Source organism: Tachyglossus aculeatus, chromosome 4 (assembly GCF_015852505.1).
Source record: "Tachyglossus aculeatus isolate mTacAcu1 chromosome 4, mTacAcu1.pri, whole genome shotgun sequence".
Lineage (NCBI taxonomy): Eukaryota > Metazoa > Chordata > Mammalia > Monotremata > Tachyglossidae > Tachyglossus > Tachyglossus aculeatus.
In genome coordinates this window covers 100,479,077-100,500,465 of record NC_052069.1, presented here as the reverse complement: position 1 = coordinate 100,500,465, position 21,389 = coordinate 100,479,077, and the positions used below count along the sequence as shown (strand labels likewise).

The 21,389-nt window shown below is 44.6% G+C and overlaps 1 protein-coding gene across 2 annotated transcripts in view; it reads left to right on the top strand.

Annotated features, from left to right (window-relative positions):
* MVB12B (multivesicular body subunit 12B) overlaps nt 1-21,389 on the top strand; it is a 155,395-nt gene that overhangs the window by 48,419 nt on the left and 85,587 nt on the right. For both annotated transcript variants that reach the window (XM_038745172.1, XM_038745173.1), the window contains 3 exons: nt 8,083-8,179; nt 13,894-14,023; nt 14,985-15,107. In XM_038745172.1, the coding sequence (XP_038601100.1) occupies nt 8,083-8,179; nt 13,894-14,023; nt 14,985-15,107 (350 nt within the window). The remainder of the gene's footprint in view (nt 1-8,082; nt 8,180-13,893; nt 14,024-14,984; nt 15,108-21,389) is intronic.

The window sequence follows — 21,389 nt, the reverse complement described above, 5'->3', positions numbered from 1 at the left end:
GATTGCAAAACAGGTCAGAAACTTCATACCATTGACTTTGATACTACATCACTCTCTTCCTCCTTACCCATCCATTCGCTTCAGCTATACCACAGCTCTGTCTCCTTTCCTGTTAAGCTCAACCACACTGTCCCTCGATCGTTTCCTGACTCTGTCACCTCTAATCCCTGGGTCCCACTCCTTCTCTTTCCTGGATCTCCCTCTCCCTACAAATCCACCAGATCTCAGTTCTGCCCATCTTCAAAACCCTTCTGAAATCCTACTTCCTCCTGGAAGCTTTCCTGAAGTAATTTTTCTTCTCCCCTTCCAACATCCTACCAATTATAATCTTGCACTCACATCCTCCTGTTGGACTTTTGTACATTTTGATTTACATAGTCTATTATTTGAGCACTTTCTCCTCCCTGTAAATTAGGAGAGTACAGTACACCAGAGTCAGTAAACACATTCCGTGCACACAGCAGCTTATAGTCTAGGCTAAGATGTGTCTGTCTCTCCCAACAGTATTAATGATAATCATTAAGCCCTTACTATGTGCCAAGTACTGCCTTAAGCGCTGAAGTATAAATACAGTATATGCAGATCAAACACAGTCCCTGACCCATATTTGGCTCACAGTCTAAGTAGGAGAGACAGCAATTACTGAATACCCATTTTAGAGGTGAGGAACTGAGGCACACAGAAGTTAATTGACTTTTCCACGGTTACACAGCAGTCAAGTGGCAGAGCTGGGATTAGAACCCAGGTCCTTTGACCCCCAGGCCCATGGTCTTTCTACTAGGTCACAGCTCCTATGTTGGATTGCAAGATCCATGTGAGCAAGGACCATGTATCCCACATCTGTGGTGGTATTTATAATAAATAATGATGGCATTTATTAAGTGCTTACTATGTGCAAAGCACTGTTCTAAGCACTGAAGCCCTTATGTCACAAGAACTGTAGTAAACACTGGGGTGGTTACAAGCAAATCGGATTGGACACGGTCCCTGTCCAACATTGAACTCACAGTCTTAATCCCCTTTTTATTGTTAAGTTAACTGAGACACAGAGAAGTCAAGTGATTTGCCCAAGACCACACAGCAGACAAGTGACAAAGCCGGGATTAGAACCTAGGTCCTTTGGACTCCCAGGCCCATGCTCTTTCACTAGACCACATTGCTTCTCATCTGTTATAATCTTAGTAGAGTGAATGGTCAACACATAATAAGCGTTCAATAAATACAATTGATAGGTTGATTGTGTGGCTGGCTTTTAATCATCTTTGCTCTGTGAATATTAAAGTATAAGTCCTAGAGCTGAGAGCTAGAGTGGTCATCTGTTGAAACCCCCTGCCTCCAGGCAAAAGACTAAAATTCTCAAGCATAGTGAATGTCTACTCCTTTTTTAAGAGGATCTCCGGGTTGGAAATTTTGTTCAGATTGTTGTACTCAATCAGTAGTATATGAGTGTCTGTTGGTATAGCACAATATACTGAGCATGTGGGAGAGGACACAAGAAGCTGTGTGACATGGTGGATAGAGTATGGGCCTGAGAGAAGATTATGGGTTCTAATCCTGACTCTGCCACTTGTCTGCTGTGTAACCTTGGGCAAGTCATTTCACTTCTCTTTGCCTCAGTTACCTCATCTGTAAGATGGAGATTGAGACTGTGAGCCCCACATGGGACAGAGACTGTGTCCAACCCGATTTGCTTGTATCCACCCCAGTTCTTAGTACAGTGTCTGGCACATAGAAAGCGCTTAACGAATGCCATAATTATCATTATTATTAGTGTTATTATGAGAGGGAGAAGATGTAATCCCTGCCTTCAAGGAGCTTAAGTCACATGGGAGAGACAGACACAGAATAATTTCAGCTAGGAGGAAGAAGGTCTTCAGTAGTATTTAAATTATGTACAAAAGTGCTCCAGTTGGTTGTGAGTGTAGAAATGCCGAGGTGATTGTTGGGAGGATAACTTGGGGAGAAGAAAAATTAATGGGGAAAAGCACCCTGGAGGCTATGAAAAATAAGAGAGCTTAAAGAAATAATTGATGGCTTTGATGGTTTTTTGTTCAGGTTCACGACAAGGAGCAGTCAGATTTACATTTTCAGGAAAAAATACTTTCCACGTCTTACGTAATGCAATTCATTATTCAGACGATTTGGATATCCTGCAGGTTATATCATAGCCCTTGAAACTCAAATTCAGTTTGTCTTATGGCTCCCACCTCTGGGGAGCTCCAGGGAATCTGGGAGGTGCCTTAATAGAGTGAGGTCTTGGATTGGGTGGTGGGGAAGTCTGGGGGGACTTCCCGGGACTCAAAGTCCCACAGCCACTCCCCGGGGGCCGACGGCCACAGGAATCTATCCGGATCTCCAACGCCCTGTGCAGTCTTCGGCTTCGTCCGTCCCTAGGGCTACACTGACTTTACTGCATACCCGTTTCAGTTGCAGCTTCAGTAGTGTTGCTGATGTATAGTGGCTTAAAGCAAAGATTGCTTTCTAATGGAAATATTTATACAGTTATATGGCTTAGTACATTGTCAGATTGGTGGTAATAGCGTTTTCATTGATAATGCTGTGTACAGCTGCTGGGACACCATTAGACAGGACTTGGGGGAAATCTCCTAGGTGCCCAATATTGATTTTATTCTTAATATACCACTCAGCATGAATTTGAAGCACTGGAGAGATAGCCATGGGCTGCCAGAGCTTCTGTGTCTGCTCGGCAGAGTAGCTACCCCCTTCCCTGTCCTTGTCCAAGGGGCTGAAAGAGGCCCATTTTCAGAGCATAGAAGAGAGTGAGCTTTCTGAGTTGTAAGTTCCAGGAAGAGGTCTGGAACCAGAGTTCAGTGTGGCCCTCTCTGTAAGGAGAGATGGAAAAAATGAAGGGAAATGGCAGAACGTCCGTTCATTTTTCTGGGCCTCAAGCGAAGTTTTGTTGCTGGGAGGCAGGCAGAGGAGATGCTGAGGGAAGGTGATTTGTTCTCCCCCCACCTTCAAAGCCTTACTTGAATGCACATCTCCTCCAAGAGTTCTGTCTTGACTAAGCCCTCACTTCCTCTTCTCCTTCTCCCTTCTGCATCACCCTTGCCCTTAGATTTGTTCCTATTAATCATGCCCCCCACTCCACTCCAGAGCACTTTAGTACATGTACGTAATTTATTTATGTTAATGTCTGTCTCCCCGTGTAGACTGTAAGTTCACTGTGGGCAGGGATTGTGTCTATCAACTCGTTTATATTTTTATATTGTACTCCCCCAAGTTCTTAGTACAGTACTCTGCCCACAGTAAGCACGCAATAAATACGATTGATTTACTGATTGGTTGCTAAGGTCAGGATCAGGGTGGGAGGAGTTGGGATCATTTGTATTTCAGCCCCTTCTAGCTGGTGGATAGTACTCTCCGGCCCCAGCCCCAGGATTGCAACGCAGTGTTACCAAACTGAGAAACGGGAAATGGAGAAGAGTGCTGAGGGTTTGAAATGAAGGCATGTTATTTAAAGGAGTGACTGGAGAACTTCCGGTTCAGGACTTTGGGAGGCCCTTTTTAAATCTGTCTCCTTTCCCCCTCCTCAACCTCCCCATAATATTATTTGTATAGAGTCTTGAGGTTGGAGTGTGGTTACTTGCTGTGGAAGGATCGAGATTAATTGCACTTTTCGTGCACTGTACTTTCTGCATTACGTGTAATAATAATGTGCATAGATTAGGTAGGGAGGATATTAAACAGAAGGATTTATGAACATTTGAATATTAAGTTGGTTATCTGTGGCCACCTTAAATGCAAGGTTGTCAAAAATAATTACAGTATACTAGCAAATACTGGCTACCAGAGACAATATAAATACCCCGAGTCAGTGCATATTGGGCTTTGGGCATGAATCATTTGCTCAACAAGGATTGGGAATGTTTCTCATATTCATGAGGGGGAAATGAAAGGCCAGTCTGGGGAAGAGGAGAGGTCCACGCTCATTCATTCATTCATTCAATCGTAGTTATTGAGCGCTTACTGTGTGCAAAGTACTGCAGTAAGTGCTTGGGGGAGGACAATACAACAACCAACAGACATTCACTGTTCACAGCATGGGGTTTCAGCCTTGTGTGTTAAAGCCCTTCCAGTGGCTGCGGGTGCAAGGAAGGAACCATGTAGGGCACCCAGAAGCAACTGAGCCTGACACTGGACATTAGTGCAGTGCTCTGCATACAGTAAGTGCTCAATAGCTACCATTGTCTGATTGATCAGGCATACCTAGGTGGGTGTTTCCACATCTCTCCTTCCGCCATCCCCATTGGGGCAACCATTGGCAGGCCAAGCCTGGCATGGGCACAGTCCAGTGTTGGAATTAAGCCAGAACCAGTCGGAACTCAGACCTCTTGTAAAAAAAATACCCAGAACGGGTGGCACCAGTGGTGCCCCTCCTTTGCTGCTCCATCAGACCCCACCCTCAGTCCCTGCTGTCTCTTTGGTCGCCAGAAGCTACAGCCCTGTCTCTCCCATTTTCCCTGAACCCAAGGCCCTGTGCTATATTCCCAGTGTTGTCTTCAGTAGCTGGCTGGACCTTCCTCCCGCCGCTTCCACCAGCTGGTTTGCTGCTGCACCTCCCCCCAACCCCCAACCCCGGAAAGCCCGCTCACCATTTGGGAAACAGGCAGGCGTGATGGGGGCCACTGGAGTTCCAGTTCGAAAGTTTTTTATATTTTACTTCCAGCACTGGCATGTCCACAGAGTTGAGAGGCTTGATGGAGTTTGCAATCTCAAAACTGGACTTCCTGAGCAGGACTAATCCAGTCCCTTGTCATAGTTTTCTTTATTAAAAGCAGTCTTTACAAGGATGTCCAACTATCCATCCCTACTGAATAGAAACAGGTAATAATAATAATTGTGGTATTGATTAAGTGCTCACTATGTGCCGGGCACTGGACTAACCACTGGGGTGGATCCAAGCAAATCAGGTTGGACACAGTCCCTGTCCCAAGAGGGGCTCACAGTCTCAATCCCCATTTTACCAATGAGGTAACTGAGTCACAGAGAAGTAAGGACTTACCCAAGGTCACACAGCAGACAAGTGGAGGAGCCAGGAAAGAGGCAGTGTTGTGGGAAAGCAGCTGCTGTTTAGAAACATTAGGATGGGTTGGATCAGACCTTTTTTGAAAGCAGCTAATGTTTATTTGCCAAGTTAATAGGTTGGTTTTTTTTAATGACATTTGTGAAGTGCTCACTATGTGTCAAGAACTCTTCTAAGCACTGGGGTAGATACAAGTCAATCAGGGGGTAAACAGTCCCAGTCCCACATGGGGTTCACCGTCCATATAGGAGGGAGAGCAGATTTTCAATCCCCATTTTACAGAAGAGGCAATTGAGGCACTGAGAAGTTAAGTGGCTTGCCTAAGGTCACACAGCAGATAATTGGCAGAGCTGGATTTAGGACCCAGATCCTCAGATTATATCCACCCAGTGCTTAGTACAGCTCCTGGCACATAGTAAACGCTTAACAAATACTACAGTTATTATTATTCCCATGTTGGTGCTCTATCCACTAGGCCCTGCTGCTTCTCGGCAAAATCCTCTGCCACTCTGCACGTTCACATTATCCTGCAGAAGCTGAGTTTCTCCACCTTCTGTAGTGCTTACCCATAGGAGCTGGTTGAAGCTCTGTGACCAGTTAGTCTTTTGAAGAAGAAGTATTAAATTTGTGTCAAATGTGGTACTTCCAAGACTACTCAATTGCTTCTTAATGATGAGTTAGGAAGACATTTGTCATGAATTAAATTTTCCCTTTTTGATGATCAAGGCAAAAAAGAATAATTTACTCAATTCGTTATATTTGCTTGTAAAAATCAACTCCCCTGTCAGCATTTTGAGTGGAGCGGCTTTGGTTTAATTGTTAGAGTGAATTACAACTCCTGACTGAGTGTCCTGGCCAGAGAATTCACTGAGAAGAGTGGTAGACTTCCCTGCATGCATTTCGATGATGGGTTAATAATAATTGTGATATTTAAACACTGTGTGCCAAGCCCTGTATTCAGTGCTGGGGTTGATACATTATAAGAAGATAATAATACAATAATAACAATAATGAGAAGTGGCAAGGCCTGATAGAGCCCAGGCCTGGGAATCAGAAGGTCATGGGTTCTAATCGTGGCTCTGCCACTTGTCTGCTGTGTGACCTTGGGTAAGTCACTTCACTTCTCTGGGCCTCAGTTACCTCATCTATAAAATGAAGATTAAAACATTGTCCAACCCAATTTGCTTGTATCCACCCCTGTCCTTACTACAGTGCCTGGCACATATTAAGCTCTTAACAAATACCATAATAATAATTATTATTATTAGTAGTAGTAGTAGTAGTAATACAATGGTATTTGTTAAGTCCTTACTGTGTGTCAAGCACTGTTCTAAGTGCTGGGGTAATCAGTGGTACACAATCCCTGTCCCATATGGGGCTTACAGTCTAAATCGCAGGAAGAGGGAGGTAATTCCCATTTTAGAGATGAGGCAATTGAGGCATTGGGAAGTTGTGACTTTATTTCCTTCCAGATAAAACATAGCCCCTGTCTCACAGTGGCTGCTCTTGGTGAGGGGAGGGAAAATCAAGTATTTTAGTCCCATTTTAAGGATGAGGAAGATGAGGCGCCAAGAAGTTACGTAATTTACCCAAGGTCGCACATCAAGCAAGAGGCAGAGCTGGGATTAAAACCCAGGTCCTCGGACTCTTTGGCCCATATTTTTTCCACTCGGCCATTCTACTTCTCAATATTGGATATTGGAGAGATGCAGGGAAAAAAAATGTTTTTACAAACCCAGTATGTTTTGTTTGCTTCCCACATCTGAAAGTACACTGAGTATCCCCAGGCAGCCATGTAGAGTCAGAAATTGTTTTCTCAGATAAGCTCTAAACATAATAGAGTCGATCCTTTGATGTTGATTTGGTGGAGTTATCACTTGAACAATTATATATTTTCTCAACAAAGAGAGAGCAAGTAATCTTGAGTAATATTCTACTGGTCTCTGGGCATGGAGAACTGACATTAAAATGTACCAAGTAGAGTGGGTGGCTGGGTTGATGAACTGAGAAATTTGGACTGGAAACATGTAATTTTTACTTTAACTGGTCATCACTGTAGAAAGCAGGAACTAAGCCATAAATTGCTCAGAAGAGCTTAATGAAACCTCCAGGGTGTCCAAATGGGTTTGGAGTTGTGGGGTGGATATCCTTAGCACACATTCCCTAACTTCAAAGACTGCCTCCAAGTGCTAGCTTGTTTAAAGGGAATTCTCTGTAGTAATTAGGGAATAGTATGTTGTCTTTGAAAGATGTTTTTAGTCTGTTTAGAGAAACTAGATCCCGGGGAGTGTATGCATTGTTTGGGTTTATTGACTTTCAAAGGCCTTTTGATTATGTTTTGCAGTTTTGCTTTTTGAGAAGGACTGTAGTTCTGAAGCCAGGATGGTTTCACTTTTCTATTAATCCATGGTCCTTGGGCTTCCCTGGAGATTTTAGAGAAATAAAGGTTGGACTATTTCTTTCCTAGGCATTTCTGCGATTCCTAGTGGGTCCTGCGTTCGTGCTGCGTCTTGGATTGATTTGGGCACAGTGGCATTTTAGCCTATAATTGGTGCAATAGTATGTTCAGACATGGTGTGCCCCAATAGTGAATGCCCTGGAACATGGCCTCTCTAAACTATGTAATACAGATGGGCAAGAATAGGCAGACAGCCATCTAACGCCAGGACTCGGTTGGTGTGCACAGCTGCCCTCTACTGGGGCGAATCTCAAGCAGACTTGAAGCACTGCCTCGGGTTCCCTCCCGCCCACCCCTCACTTGCTGCTGTTTGAGTGGACCGCTTATCTTGCTGGCCAAGAATCAGGCAAGCTGCCTGGTTAGTAGCGTGGGATGGGTGCTGCTTTCCCAAGAGCCGTGTGAAGTCTGTGGAGAGCTGCCTGGGAGGATTAGATGGCCCCCACTATAATTAACCGGCTGCAGTGAAGCTGAACTAATCACTGCGTTGCTTAATGTACATCTAGAAGTCAAAATGGCAAGAAGAGTGCAGTCAGAGGGTTGGGATTAATAGTGTGCATTTTGTCTCCTCTTTCTGAAGAGCCACTTAGGGAACGTGCTGGTGGATATGAAGCTCATCGACATAAAGGACACCCTGCCTGTAGGTTTCATCCCGATTCAAGAAACAGTGGACACCCGTGAGTCACTATTTGTCACAGTTCTGCTGGTTGTTTCTCATTTTATTTTATTTTATTTTATTTTATTTTAATGCATTGGGTTGACATTTTCTTTCCTAAACATAGTGAAAAGCTTGTGGCACAAACACACTGCCTTGTCTTCCCACCCCAGTTTTGGAAAGCTTTCTATGGAGAGTTGCCCAAGAGAGAATCCAGGCCTTCCTCCTGTGTTAGAGTGACACTCCTAGCAAGGAAGCTATCGACTGTTCACCCAGTGAAGAAACGATGAAATCTGTTAACATTCATGGGCAGAAAGGCTTGGGGACACCTAGACACTCCTGAATCTGGTTTTGGTCAGAGCAGGAAAAATAGTGAGGACTGAAAGTACAATAAAAACCTTTACTGTTTTTCCATGTCTGAATATGGGACAGAAAAAATGAGAGCACCAGGAATATGGAGAGTTTCCTGTGCATCAGCATTTGAGGCTGACTCTCTGTGGTTGGTCAAGAGGAAGAGTCTCTAGTTGCCTAAACCAGTCCAAATGGCAGCAGAGACACCTTGATGAGATCCAATGGGAAGAAAACAGTAGAAACCCTTTCTACTGGAAAGGTCCTAGATGTAAACACTTATCTCCTGCCTTGGCCTCCTCACTGTCCTCTCTGCCTCCTATCTCTCCCCAGTCCAGTCCAGTCTTCACTCAGCTGCCCACATCATTTTCTAAAACACCATTCAGTCTGCATCTACCTACCCCTCAGGAATCTCCATTAGTTGCCCATCCACTTCTGCATCAAAGAGTAACTCCTTACCATTTACTTTAAAGTGCTAAATCAACTCACCCCCTCTTATCTTATCTCAGTGATTTCCTACTTCAGCCCAGCGTGCACACTTCACTTCTCTAATACCATCTTGCTCCCTGTGCCTCGATCTCATCTATCTCACTGCCAACCCCTTTGCCAAACATTCCCTCAGACCTCGAACTCCTTCACTCTCCGTACATGCCAGACCACTACCCTCCCCAACTTCAAAGTCTTATTAAAATCACATCTCCTCCAAGAGGCCTTCCCCAATTAAGCCTTCTTTTCCCCAACTCCCTCACCCCTCTGCATCTTTTATGTACTTGGATCTGTACCCTTTAAGCACCTGCTATTTATCCCACCCTCTGCCCCTTAGAATTTATGTACATATCCACAGTTTATTTATATTGCCTGTCTCCTCCTGTAGACTGTAAGCTCCTTGTGGGCAGGGAATGTGCCTACCAACTCTGCTGTATTGTATTGGGAGACCAAGTGCTAAGTGCAGTGCTGTGCACACAGTAAGTGCTCAGTAAATACCACTGATTGATTGATCAGAGCCAGTGACACTTAGCTCATAGATTCTTGCATTTTCTTCCCCTTTCCCTGCAAGGCTAAAAGGAGGGGTAGAAGCAGCATGGTCTAGTGGAAAGAGCACAGGCCTGAGAGTCAGAGAACTTTAAATTATCTGTGCCTCACTTCCATCATCTGCAAAATGAGGATTTAATACCCGTTCTCCCTTCTACATTGACTGTGAGCCCCACATGGGACCTGATTGTCTTTGATCTAACTCAGCGCTTAGCGCATAGTAAGTGCTTAACAAATACCACAGTTATTAGTAGTAGTAGTAGAAGAACCCAGGAGTAGGGAGTCTTTCAGTTTGGGAATTTGTTATGGATTTGTTAGGCAACTAAATGAGTTTCTACTGATGGCCTGACACATCTTAGCTAGTGAGGCTCTTAATGAGATGCAGAGGTTTGGCCTCCAGTGAGGGGATGCTCTTCCGGGATGGATAGAGCCAGATTTAGGCCACGATGTGCAGGCGAGTGGGCATCTACACCAAAATTGGCCATCTCTTGCTCTACCTGGAGCATGGTCTTCCTCCCCAGAGCAGCAGCTGCGACAGAAGTAAAAGTTGCATGTAGATGGGCAGCAGGGACTGTAGGAATGGCCCCCATGAGCCCCTTTGAGGGTCATGGGCCTGGGTGCCTCCTCGGTAGCTCCTGTCTCAGTCAAGCCCAAGTGGGGTTTTCCAGCTTCTCCCATACATTCTGAATGGATTATAATTTTTCAGTGGTTAGTAAACAGAGGGGAGTGGGGGTGAGTGTTCACTAAGACCACATTGCATAGACCCTGTTGGCTGTTCTCTGTTCACTGCTTTCACGTCAGAATGATTGTCATACTTTAGCTTTCTACTTTCTACTCTTACTACTTCGGATGTACATTAAAGAAACTCAAGTATTGGAAGTATGGAAGCCCTCTATGCTTTTGCAGTTTGAGAGCCCTGAAAGATTAGTAGAATGTTAAATATCCAAATCAAGTAATTCATTTTCAAAGGGGACGTTTAAATCATTTTGTTCTGTTAAAAGTCACTCTGTCACTTACTCTTGATTTTTACATAGCATTTAGAGAGCTCTTGTCTGAAAAGCCCAAGTGACAGTAGCTTATTTATAAAGGTTCCATCTTCCACACAAGCATTATGCCCGGTTGGTTATTTGAGGAGAGATTTTGGGATTAGGTAAGAGGGAGTTCATGGCTCATTCTCTGGGGGGTTTAACTCTGTAATTGTTATTAATTATATTTATTATGGTATTATGGTATTTGTTAAGCGCTTACTATGTGCCAAGCACAGTTCTGTGGTACTGCAGACTGTGGTAGATACAAGATAATCAGGTTGTGACATGTGGGGCTCACAGTCTTAATCCCCATTTTCCAGATGAGGATAATTGAGTCACAGAGAAGTTAAGTGACTTGGCCAAAGGTCACCCAGCAGACAAGTGGCAGAGCTGGGATTAGAACCCACATCTTCTGACTCATCCCAGATGATTGTCCAGATTGTCTTTGTCCAGAAACGCTCTGGGCATGTTACTCCCCTCGTCAAAAATCTCCAGTGGCTTCCAATCAATTTGCGCATCAGGCAGAAACTCCTCATCCTGGGCTTCAAGGCTCTCCATCACCTCGCCCCCTCCTACCTCACCTCCCTTCTCTCCTTCTACAGCCCAGCCCGCACCCTCCGCTCCTCCGCCGCTAATCTCCTCACCGTACCTCATTCTCGCCTGTCCCGCCATCGACCCCCGGCCCACGTCATCCCCCGGGCTTGGAATGCCCTCCCTTTGCCCATCCACCAAGCTAGCTCTTTTCCTCCCATCAAGGCCCTACTGAGAGCTCACCTACTCCAGGAGGCCTTCCCAGACTGAGCCCCTTCCTTCCTTCCTCTCCCCCTCGTCCCCCTCTCCATCCCCCATCTTACCTCCTTCCCTTCCCCACTGTACCTGTATATATGTATATATGTTTGTACATATTTGTTACTCTATTTATTTTACTTGTACATATCTATTCTATTTATTTTATTTTGTTAGTATGTTTGGTTTTGTTCTCTGTCTCCCCCTTTTAGACTGTGAGCCCACTGTTGGGTAGGGACTGTCTCTATATGTTGCCAACTTGTACTTCCCAAGCACTTAGTACAGTGCTCTGCACACAGTAAGCGCTCAATAAATACGATTGATGATGATGATGACTCCCAAGCTCATGCTTTTTCCACTAAGCCACGCTGTTTCTCAAATTCAAGTAAAGTTCAAGGGGTACCAGTTGGAGTACAGGAAGAGGGAAATTGTGAGCTGGATCCTAAACAAGATGGAGCGTGAGCACACCTGCTGTTTTTGTTTCACTGAACATCAGTAGCTGGATGAGCCTCTGAGGAGCAGACCCCACCTGACCCTTCCTTGTGTCCTGGGCCATCACCTCCCCTCTGCCTGATGCCTCTAGCCTTAGGGGTTCACTAACCCCAATATCTTGAAAATTAAAATTTGAAATGTTTTCCTTGTGCACCCTTCTCTTGCTGCTCTACAACTACTCCAAAGGCAAAACCAGATATTTATGGCGTGGGTGCATCATTTTATAGACAAATTCTTGACAACTGCATGATTGCTCCCCTCGTGCTCTATTCAGTGGGCCTCAAACCGGTTGAACCAGAACTTTAGCCTTCAAAACCTATTTGATTTCTTGAGGCTGCCACCCAAGGGCCAGGTAGCACTTACCACTGGTGGCATCTACATGGGAAAGGCCAAAAGAGACTGGATACATGAGATTATTCTACCTGTTGGCTAGACTCTCCTCCATGCCACATTTTACAAGCATCTGCTAACAGGCCAGGGAGAAAACAAAATTACAAGCTCCTAAGAGTAAAATTACCATTATTGCTATCAATTATTCAATGTACATCTCTCAAACTAGGTGCATAAGGGAATGTGTTCGAGAATGACACAATCTCTGCCTTCAAAGTATTGCCAGTCCAATAGAGAAGACAGGTGAACACTCAGTCAATATAAGTGGATGGAATAAGTACTGACTTCTAGGAAAATGGGTGGAGTTAGACCTGAGCTGAGATTCTAAAGTAGCAGTGAGCAGGAGTATGTATGGTAAAAAGATTCTTGGTGGTTTCTCTATTTAGAAAGGTCAGAAGTTCCGATAATCTTTACAGGAATAGTCACGTGTGCTTTCTTTTTCTGTGGGTGCCCAGTTGCCATGATTTGGTTAAGACGGTGAAGAAGAAATAAAACGAGACTCCTATAGTTAATTCAAATGTAGTTTGTGGCAATCCATACAGCACTTAAAAGCCAGAAAGCTGTTTGTTTTAGTAAAGTGGTGTGTACTTTCTCTGTGTTCATTAGCATGAGTGAACACATTTCTATTGACTGTTTATAATATGTTTACTTAAAATTAGTGCTGCTTAAGCATGGGTAATTAGTGGTTCTATCTCTTAACCTGTCTTTCCTGCACATGGATAAAGGGAGAAAAGTGTGAAAGAAAGAGCATAAATGGCCAAAGTCAGTCCCCAACCCCTGGATTTTATTTTGTCAGTTGGTGTGCCAAGTACTTTTAAAAATTGTAATTGAGGGCAAATTTCTGTTTCTCCAGATTATCAACTATCTAATCTGCCCAGAGATGGCTAGAGCAGAACTCAAGCTCCTGGCCCTCTGCAGGCATGGTTAAGGAGGGCTGCTGGGATGGGTGGGATCAAGGATCAGGCCAATCTTCAGGACTTCAATGACCCTGACCAGTGCTCAATTGACCCAGGCTGCCCAAGCAGTTGCCTTCAGTGGAAAGGACTTCAAAGCAGAATATGGCAACTAAGAAGATAATTTTGGTACAGTGACCCAGTGTTTGTCAGTCAATTAATCAATCCATAGCATTTGTTGAGTGCTTACTGTACTAAGCACTTAGGAGAGTACAGTACAACAGAATTAGCAGACACTATCCGTGCCTATGACGAGCTTACAGTCGAGAGTCTGCCTAATTTGAGAGTCTTGGAATGCAAAAAGTCCAAGAGTTGTTCCTAACCCAGGGATAGTTGCTGCTGCAGGATTCCAGAAACAGATGCTGATTCTGACCAGGGGGTTTTTACAATCATGTGGGGCACCTCTGGTGGTGTCCTGAAAGGCACTAACTCGAGCACCCCATCCTTGGGAACAAGGCTCGTGTTCAAACTGAGCAGTTCTTGTTCAAGTAGGGCCGTGCGGGTTGACCTGACTCAATCCATCCAGCAATCCCTTGCTCTGCACAGGCGATGATGGGGAACCCAGCTTCCATCCGGTAGACAAATCACTGTGGGCTGTATCATCCTGACAGGCACCAGCTGTGGAGGAGGCTAAGGCATGCTGCTCAGATTTCTAATTTTTGATTCTATATAAAGTCCAACTCAGCTCCTCTTTTTCATTTTTGCAGAGGAAGTCGCTTTCCGAAAGAAGAGGTTGTGTATTAAATTCATCCCTCGGGACTCCACCGAGGCAGCCATCTGTGATGTGCGAATTTTGGGCCGTACAAAGCAGGCCCCTCCTCAGTACACCTTCATAGGGTAAGTACTTTCCAAGTTAGGAAGAGGAATTGGTATTGCTAGCTAGGTGTTTGGTAAATCTAGAGGGCCGGCCTCAAGCAAAGTCCTTCAATGTGGCAGTTTCACTGTTCTCTCCCTTGCCTGCAGATATAGCACTAGCTTAGGTTGCAAGTAAAAGTGGTGGTCCATTTGGGGAAGCTGTGGCCCAGAGGGAAAAACTGGGATTTCCAAACAGTACATACAACACTCAATAGAATCATTGATAAAGGGAATCTTACAACAATTCTGGAGAGAACTTGAGTGTTTGAAAATCGTTCCAAGAATTCAGTTTTGTTCACAATATTGCGCAATAGCTAGGGGTTGGGGCATGATGGAACAACAAAATGTAGCTAGAAAGGGAACTGAAGTAGCATCTTTCTGGTTTGGGGGACTCATCCTGTAGGCAAGGTCTTGGGTGGTCTGGGCAGTTTGAGATAAATTGGCCTGGGGATCCGTAATTTAAGACTGTCAAGTACCTTAGGGTGATATTTTCTTCCAGATGCTTAGAAACTTTGCAAATGGACACCAGCATCATCCCTACTCCAGTCCATGTTTTGGGGATTCATCTTTTGCAGAAATTTGAAATAAACTGTATGGTGGTGTTTTCCAGTGTAATCTGTTTTTGTTAATACCATAAACTGCTGTTTCATTAAAATGCCATTGAATGTGCAAGAGAATGAACCAATTCTATCATGGGTATCCATTTCAGCTTTGGACAGCCTGCTCCTTTGGTGATTAGAAAAATGATCAGCATTCTCTTCAAGGGAGAAGTTAGGGATGTTTGAGGGCAGTCATCGTCCTGTTCTTGTAAAGCTTTCTGCTGCCATGGTATGAGGCATAACCCAGGGGTGGATGGACCATGGTTCTGATCCAGGGTGGCGTTATTTATAGTTTAATGTTATTATGTTATTTCGATCCTAAAGATGTCTCTGTTCTCTTAAAGGGAACTGAACAATATGGGGATCTGGTACCGAATGGGCAGAGTTCCAAGAAATCATGAATCATCTCAGTCTACGACCCCATCCTCCCAATCCTCAGCTTCCACCCCAGCTCCTAACCTCCCCAGGTGAGTCCTCATCAACTCGTTTCTTCATCTCTTCTCTAAGTTGGATGTTGTATTTCAATATGTAGTGGAGCACATCTGTCAGGATGCACGAGAAACTGGCAGTACAACAAATAGTCAAAAATGAAATGCTTAAAAGCTAACTGTCAACAAATTGAGTTGAAGTCATTGCAGTTCAGCTGTCAATGAATTCAGTCATTGACAAGAGAAAGTGTTGACCCAGCAAAGCTCCCTTGACTCAAAATAATAGTAGAGCAGTTGTAAGGATGACATTTGTTAATCACTTACAATGTGCCAAACACTGAAGTAAGCGCTGGGGAAGATACAGAGTAAACAGGTTGGTTATAGTGCCGTCTTTCATCACACCCATAATCTAAGTAGGAAGGAGAACAGTTATTTATTTCCCACTTCACAGATAGGAAACTGAGGCACAGACATGTTAAGTGACTTGCCCAAAGTCACAGAGCAGGCAGATGATATTATTGGGATTAGAACCCAGGTCCTCTGATTCTCAGGCCTGGGATCTTTCCACTAGGCCAAGCTTTGTCTCCTGCTGCCCCATCTAAAGGAGGGGTTGATACTGATCAGAGCTGTAAGTGGATCAGGACTCAGACATAGTGGGGAAGGCTCACTGAGAGTAGCCTAACTGTTGGGGTACAGTGTCTTCTTCAGGTGACCTAGATTTCTCAGTGATTGAGCATGTAAGTATACGATGTGTTAATACTGACTTGGGGGAATGTCAGTGACTGGGAATTTGCTGCTAATTTGCTTTTTAGTGTACATTTTAGATGATTCATTATTCTGCCAGCATCTTTTTTTTAATGATATTTGTTAAATGCTTACCACGTGCCAGATACTCACTAAGCAGTGGGGTAGATTCAAGATGATCAGGTTGGACATAGCCATGTCCCACATGGGGCTCACAGTTTCAATCCCTGTTTTTACAGATGAGGTAATTGAGGCACAGAGAAGTTAAGAGACTTGCCCAAGTTCACACAGCAGACAAATGGCAGAACTAGGATGGAACCCAAGTCCTTCTGACTTCCAAGGTCCTTCCGACTCCCAGGCCAATGCTCTATCCACTAGGCTACACTGCTTCTCTAGCCCTGGAATGTTATCCTTTGAAAAAATGTTTACATTAAATGCAAAATTCTAGTCCTTTAGTATTTCTGTGTGTATATCTGTCATTGCTGATTGAGGAATTATTCAGAACCATGGGAAGTGAAGTAGAGGCATGGTCTTCCTTAAACGCCCCCCTTCCGGCCCCCCAAAACCCACTGCAGAGGCTAGTGCCAATTGGAGTTATTCCGTGGCTGCCTGAAGACACATGCTTTTGTAGCTGGCCAGTTGGGATTGCTTTCTAAAAAGATTTTTGAGGGCAAATTCCTTCCTGACCTTGGCAAGCAACCAATTTTCAGCCTAGTGAGGCTTAGTAATAATACTACAATATTTATATTGTTCCCTTTCCCAGAGCACCACAGACTGCTGTGCAAATGGGTATTTTGGGTGTTTTGATTGAAAATGTTTGGAGTTTTTCAGGGGATATGTTAGTTTTTAAAGTTGTTCTCACAAGGGAACTTGGATGAGCAAAATGACATCTCCCCATTCCTCAGAACAGTATTTAAACTTAATTACCTCAGGGAAAGCTTGTCTTTGGAAGTCCTTCCAGTCAGTCATATGTTGGCCCAGAAAGAAATTACGCTGGTGAGTTTTCCAGGGCAATGTTATTGTTTCCAGCATCAGATCTCAGTGACTCTTCTCACTATCCTTGAGTCAGACACAGCCCAGAGCAGTGCTTTCTCATCCTCGACCCTGTACTTGGATGAAAGACGATCTGTCCTCTGACACCGCAGCTCCAAATGAATGCTGAGTGCTAGAAGGATACCTCCCACCAAGTACTGACACAGATCGGCAGTGGTCTGCATTTGCAGCCCAGCCGGGATATAAGCAAGCCTCCAACTCGGGGCCCGGGTTGGCCTGTGGAAGGAGTTTTTGAATTTCTCTGGGGTTTCCCAGAAGTCCCAAAGTCAGGACTCCCTCAGAAAGGAGTCTTGAAGCTCAGAAGGGACATGTGTCTAAGGCAAATTTCAATTTTCGGTAGCTCAGAAGAATGCACTCTCCATGGGAAAGGGGAAAAATGATCTTAGCCGGGCATGGCAGGAGTGCCCTTAATCATTGTGGGTGGAAGGGTCACTTTATGATTAAGCAGAGGGGCAGGGGAACAGCACAGTCATTGGGCTCAAGGCCAGAAACGGAGCCCAGTGCGGCAGCAGCGGGCTCAGAAGAAGTGTTTACAAGGCTTATATAGTTTATAACCTCTTGTTGTACACTTTATGGTTTACAATGGCTGCAAGGAAATTGGATCAGTTTTGTTTTACTTGCCAAATAAAACAAATGTCAAAATAGTCAATATAAAATGTATTCTAATTTGGCTGAGTTAACCCAGCCAGTATGCAGTAGAATAATTGAAGGTACATTAATGCCTCCTAGTAAAAACCACCTGTCTGCAGCCAGCACATTTCTTCCACCTTGTGGGTAATTTACAGGTAATGCAGACACCTGTGCAGAGCTCTTCAATCCATCATGACTTTTTTTAATATCTAGTTCCTCTTTTGGGTTTTCATGTTGATTGTATAAATCTTTAAAGGGAAACTAGATAAAGCAAAGTAGTGCCTCTCCATGTTTCTTATAGATGCAGCCTCTTAATTTAAGATCTGCTTAGTACTCCCTGTACAGAGAGCGTTAAGTGATCCCTGCATCCCGGACTTGCAAGATTGAAGCACTAAGTAACTTTGCTTTTTATTCCCCTGATGAGCTGGGAGAGGCTGGAGCTAGTGGCTGGGTGACTGCTTATCCCAGACAGGTGAAGCAGTAGATGGACATTCTGACTGGCTGGACTGGTTTTTGAGTCAGATTGGCCCAGAGGCTTAGTTCCAGTTCTGGCACTACTACTGACCATGTGAGTAAATCATTAAGTCTCTTTAGCCTCAATTTGCCCATCTACAGCTTGGGGCTACTAATCAATTGATTGTATTTATCGAGCACCTACTCCGTGCAGAGTATTGCAGTAAGCTCTTGGGAGAGTTCGTTGTAACAGAGTTGGTAGACATGCTCCGTGCCCACAAGGAGCTTACGGTCTAAAGCGGGAGACAGGCAATTTAAATACATTGCGGATATGTATATGAGTTCTCTGGGCTGATGATGGTGTAAATACAGGATACAAATTCAAGTGCCAATCCAAGTTATCCTATTAACCTCAAAGATGGTAGGGGGAGAAAAATGATCATGTAGCTGAGATCACTATGGCTGCAGTGCCTACCCTTGGACCAAAAGACACAATGGAAATCTAAGGTATTTAAATTGTTGTTTAATGCTTTTGAACAAATTTGGGGGTTTTGTATTCCTCAAAGCCATGAATGGTAACGCCTCCTCCTCCCTCCTTCTTTTCCACCAGACCCTCCACCTAAGGTCTGGCATTCAGTGAGTTATGCAGGGTTACTCTGTACAAAGAATAGGGACTGAGGTGTCAGGAAACCCAGATTCTTGCCCCAACTCCCTTGGCTTCACCAACTCTCTCCTCTCCTAGTTCTCTTATCTCTCTGGCAGTTCATTCTCCACCTCCTTTGTGGGCTCCTTCTCTGCCACCTGCCCCCTAACTGTGGGAGTCCCTCAAGGTTCAGTTCTAGGTCCCCCTCTATTCTCCATCTACACCCACTCCCTTGGAGAACTCATTCCTTCCCATGGCTTCAACTTCCACCTCTATGTGGATGATACCCAAATCTACATCTCCAGGCCTGATCTCTCTCCCTCTCTCCAGTCTCACATCTCCTCCTGTCTTCAAGACCTGTATACTTGGATGTCTTTTCATTACCTCAAACTTAAAATGTCCAAAACAGAACTCTTTATCTTCCCACCCAAACCCTGTCCTCCCCATGTCTTTCCCATCACTATACATGGTACCACCATCCTCCCTGTCTCACAAGCCCATAACCTTGACATTATCCAGCGCTTAGAACAGTGCTTTGCACATAGTAGGTGCTTAATAAGTACCATCATTATTATTATCCTAGACTCCTCTCTGTCATGGCCACCTCCAGCATGGCATAGTGGAGAGAACAAGGGCCTGGGAATCAGAGGATGTGGCTTCTAATCCCAGTTTCAACAGTTGTCTGCTGTGTGACCTTGGGCAAGCCACTTCTCTTCTCTGTGCCAATGGGGATTAAGACTGTGAGCCCTGCGTGGGACTACTTGATTACCTTGTATCTACCTCAGCACTTAGAACAGAGCTTGGCACATAGTAAGCACTTAACAAATGCCATTGTTATTATTCAGCCCATATATTCAGTCCATCACTAAATCCTTCTGTCCCGTCTTCACAACATCGCTAAAATACGCCCTTTCCTCTCCATCCAAACTGCTATTATGTTAATACAGTCACTCATCCTATCCCACCTGGATTACTGCATCAGCCTCCTTTGCTGGTCTCCCAGCCTCCTGTTTCTCCCCACTCCAGTCCATACTTCACTCTGTTGCCCAGATCATTTTTCTGTAAAAACATTCAGGACGTATCACCCTGCTCCTCAAAAAACTCCAATGATTGCTTATCCACCTCTGCATCAAACAAAAACTCCTCACCATTGGCTTTAAAGCACTCTACCACCTTGCCCCCTCCTGCCTCACCTAGCTTCTCTCCTTCTACAACCCAGCCCACACACTTCATTCCTCTAGTGCTAACCTTCTCACTGTGCCTCGATTTCACCTATCTCACCACCAACCCCTAGCCCACGTCCTGCCTCTCACTGGGAATGCCCTCCCACCTCAAATCCGACTGACAATTACTCCCCATCTTCAAAGCCGTATTGAAGGCACATCTCCTCCAAGAGGCCTTCCCAGACTATGTCCCATCTTTCCTCATCTCCCACTCCTATCTCGCCCTTTGCTCTTCTCCCCTCCCAGCCCCACAAAACTTATGTACATATCTGTAATTTTATTTGTATTAATATCTGTCTCCCCACCTCTAGACTATAAACTCATTATTGGCAGGGAATGTGTCTGTTTACTGTACTCTCCCAAGCACTTAGTACAGTAAGCACACAGTAAGCACTCAATAAATACGAATGAATGAATGAATGGAATGAACTCCCCTCACTTGCCCATTGTGTGACCTTGGGCAAGTCACTTTCTCGACTTCTGTTTTGTCATCTATTAAATAGGAATCAAATAATCCCCGCCTACTTTTAGACTTCAATCCCCATTTGGGACAGGAATTGTGTCCAGTATGATGATTTTGTTTATACTTCAGCATTTAGCACAATGTTTAATACTTACTGCTTAATAAATAGTAAGTGCTTAATAAATACCATCAATCATCAGATCAGATGGCAGAGCCCTGGGAAGGTGGGTTTCTCCAAACAAGCTTTCCTCAAACTTCCTGCTTCGTTTCATTCCTGATTTGCTTTAGATTTATTCCACAGTTACTCCAAGTACTGGGAAAATGAGGTCGGGGGCTGGTGTCTATTTTAGCTTCTTCATCCCTCTAACCAGTCTGAACTCAGGGGAAAGTTAAGGGAAAGGAGAACTGAGTTTCCACATCCTCTTTTTCTTTGGTCTTCCTTCCCTACCACTGGCCTGGTGGTACCCAGAGTGTGCACCTCTGCCACTAACCAGAATGGGAAAAACTACTCAGAAAAGTGCTCAGAATTTAAAACCTTCTTTGCTGTCACTGAAACACCCTGGTTCCATGCAGTGGAATCCTACTCAGGTGGCCTTGCAGGTTTGGTCCAGACCCATTTTGGTAGTAGGAGCTCAGCTGGGCTGGCAGGATGAGGTGTGGAATGTGGGAGGTGAATGCAAGATTGGTTCTAGGCGAAGAAACTGCACTATCCAGCTGGAAAGACCTGCCATCTCTCCGTGGATGTTGCTTAGGCCTGTCAGAGGCAGGGTATCTCCTCTGGGCCTTTGGAGGGCACCTGTGGACATGAACTTCCTCTCCTACAGGAATTGTTCCAACCATTTCCCAGTGATTCATGCGCTCCAAGCAGGATGTCAGTCACAGGTGCTGAAGTGTGTTTCACTGTGACAGTCATAATTGTACTTAACTTTTTGCATGGATGTTATCAATCTGTGACAGATACTTTGGGAAATGGGGCATTTTGATTGCAGAAGCTGTGTCACATACATTTAGCCTTCCTCTCGGGGAGACCAGGTTTCAGTCACAACTTTTGCATGTTGATGTCAAGTTTGAGAACATAGATCTGTGCTGACCCCGAAAATCGTTGTCACTCA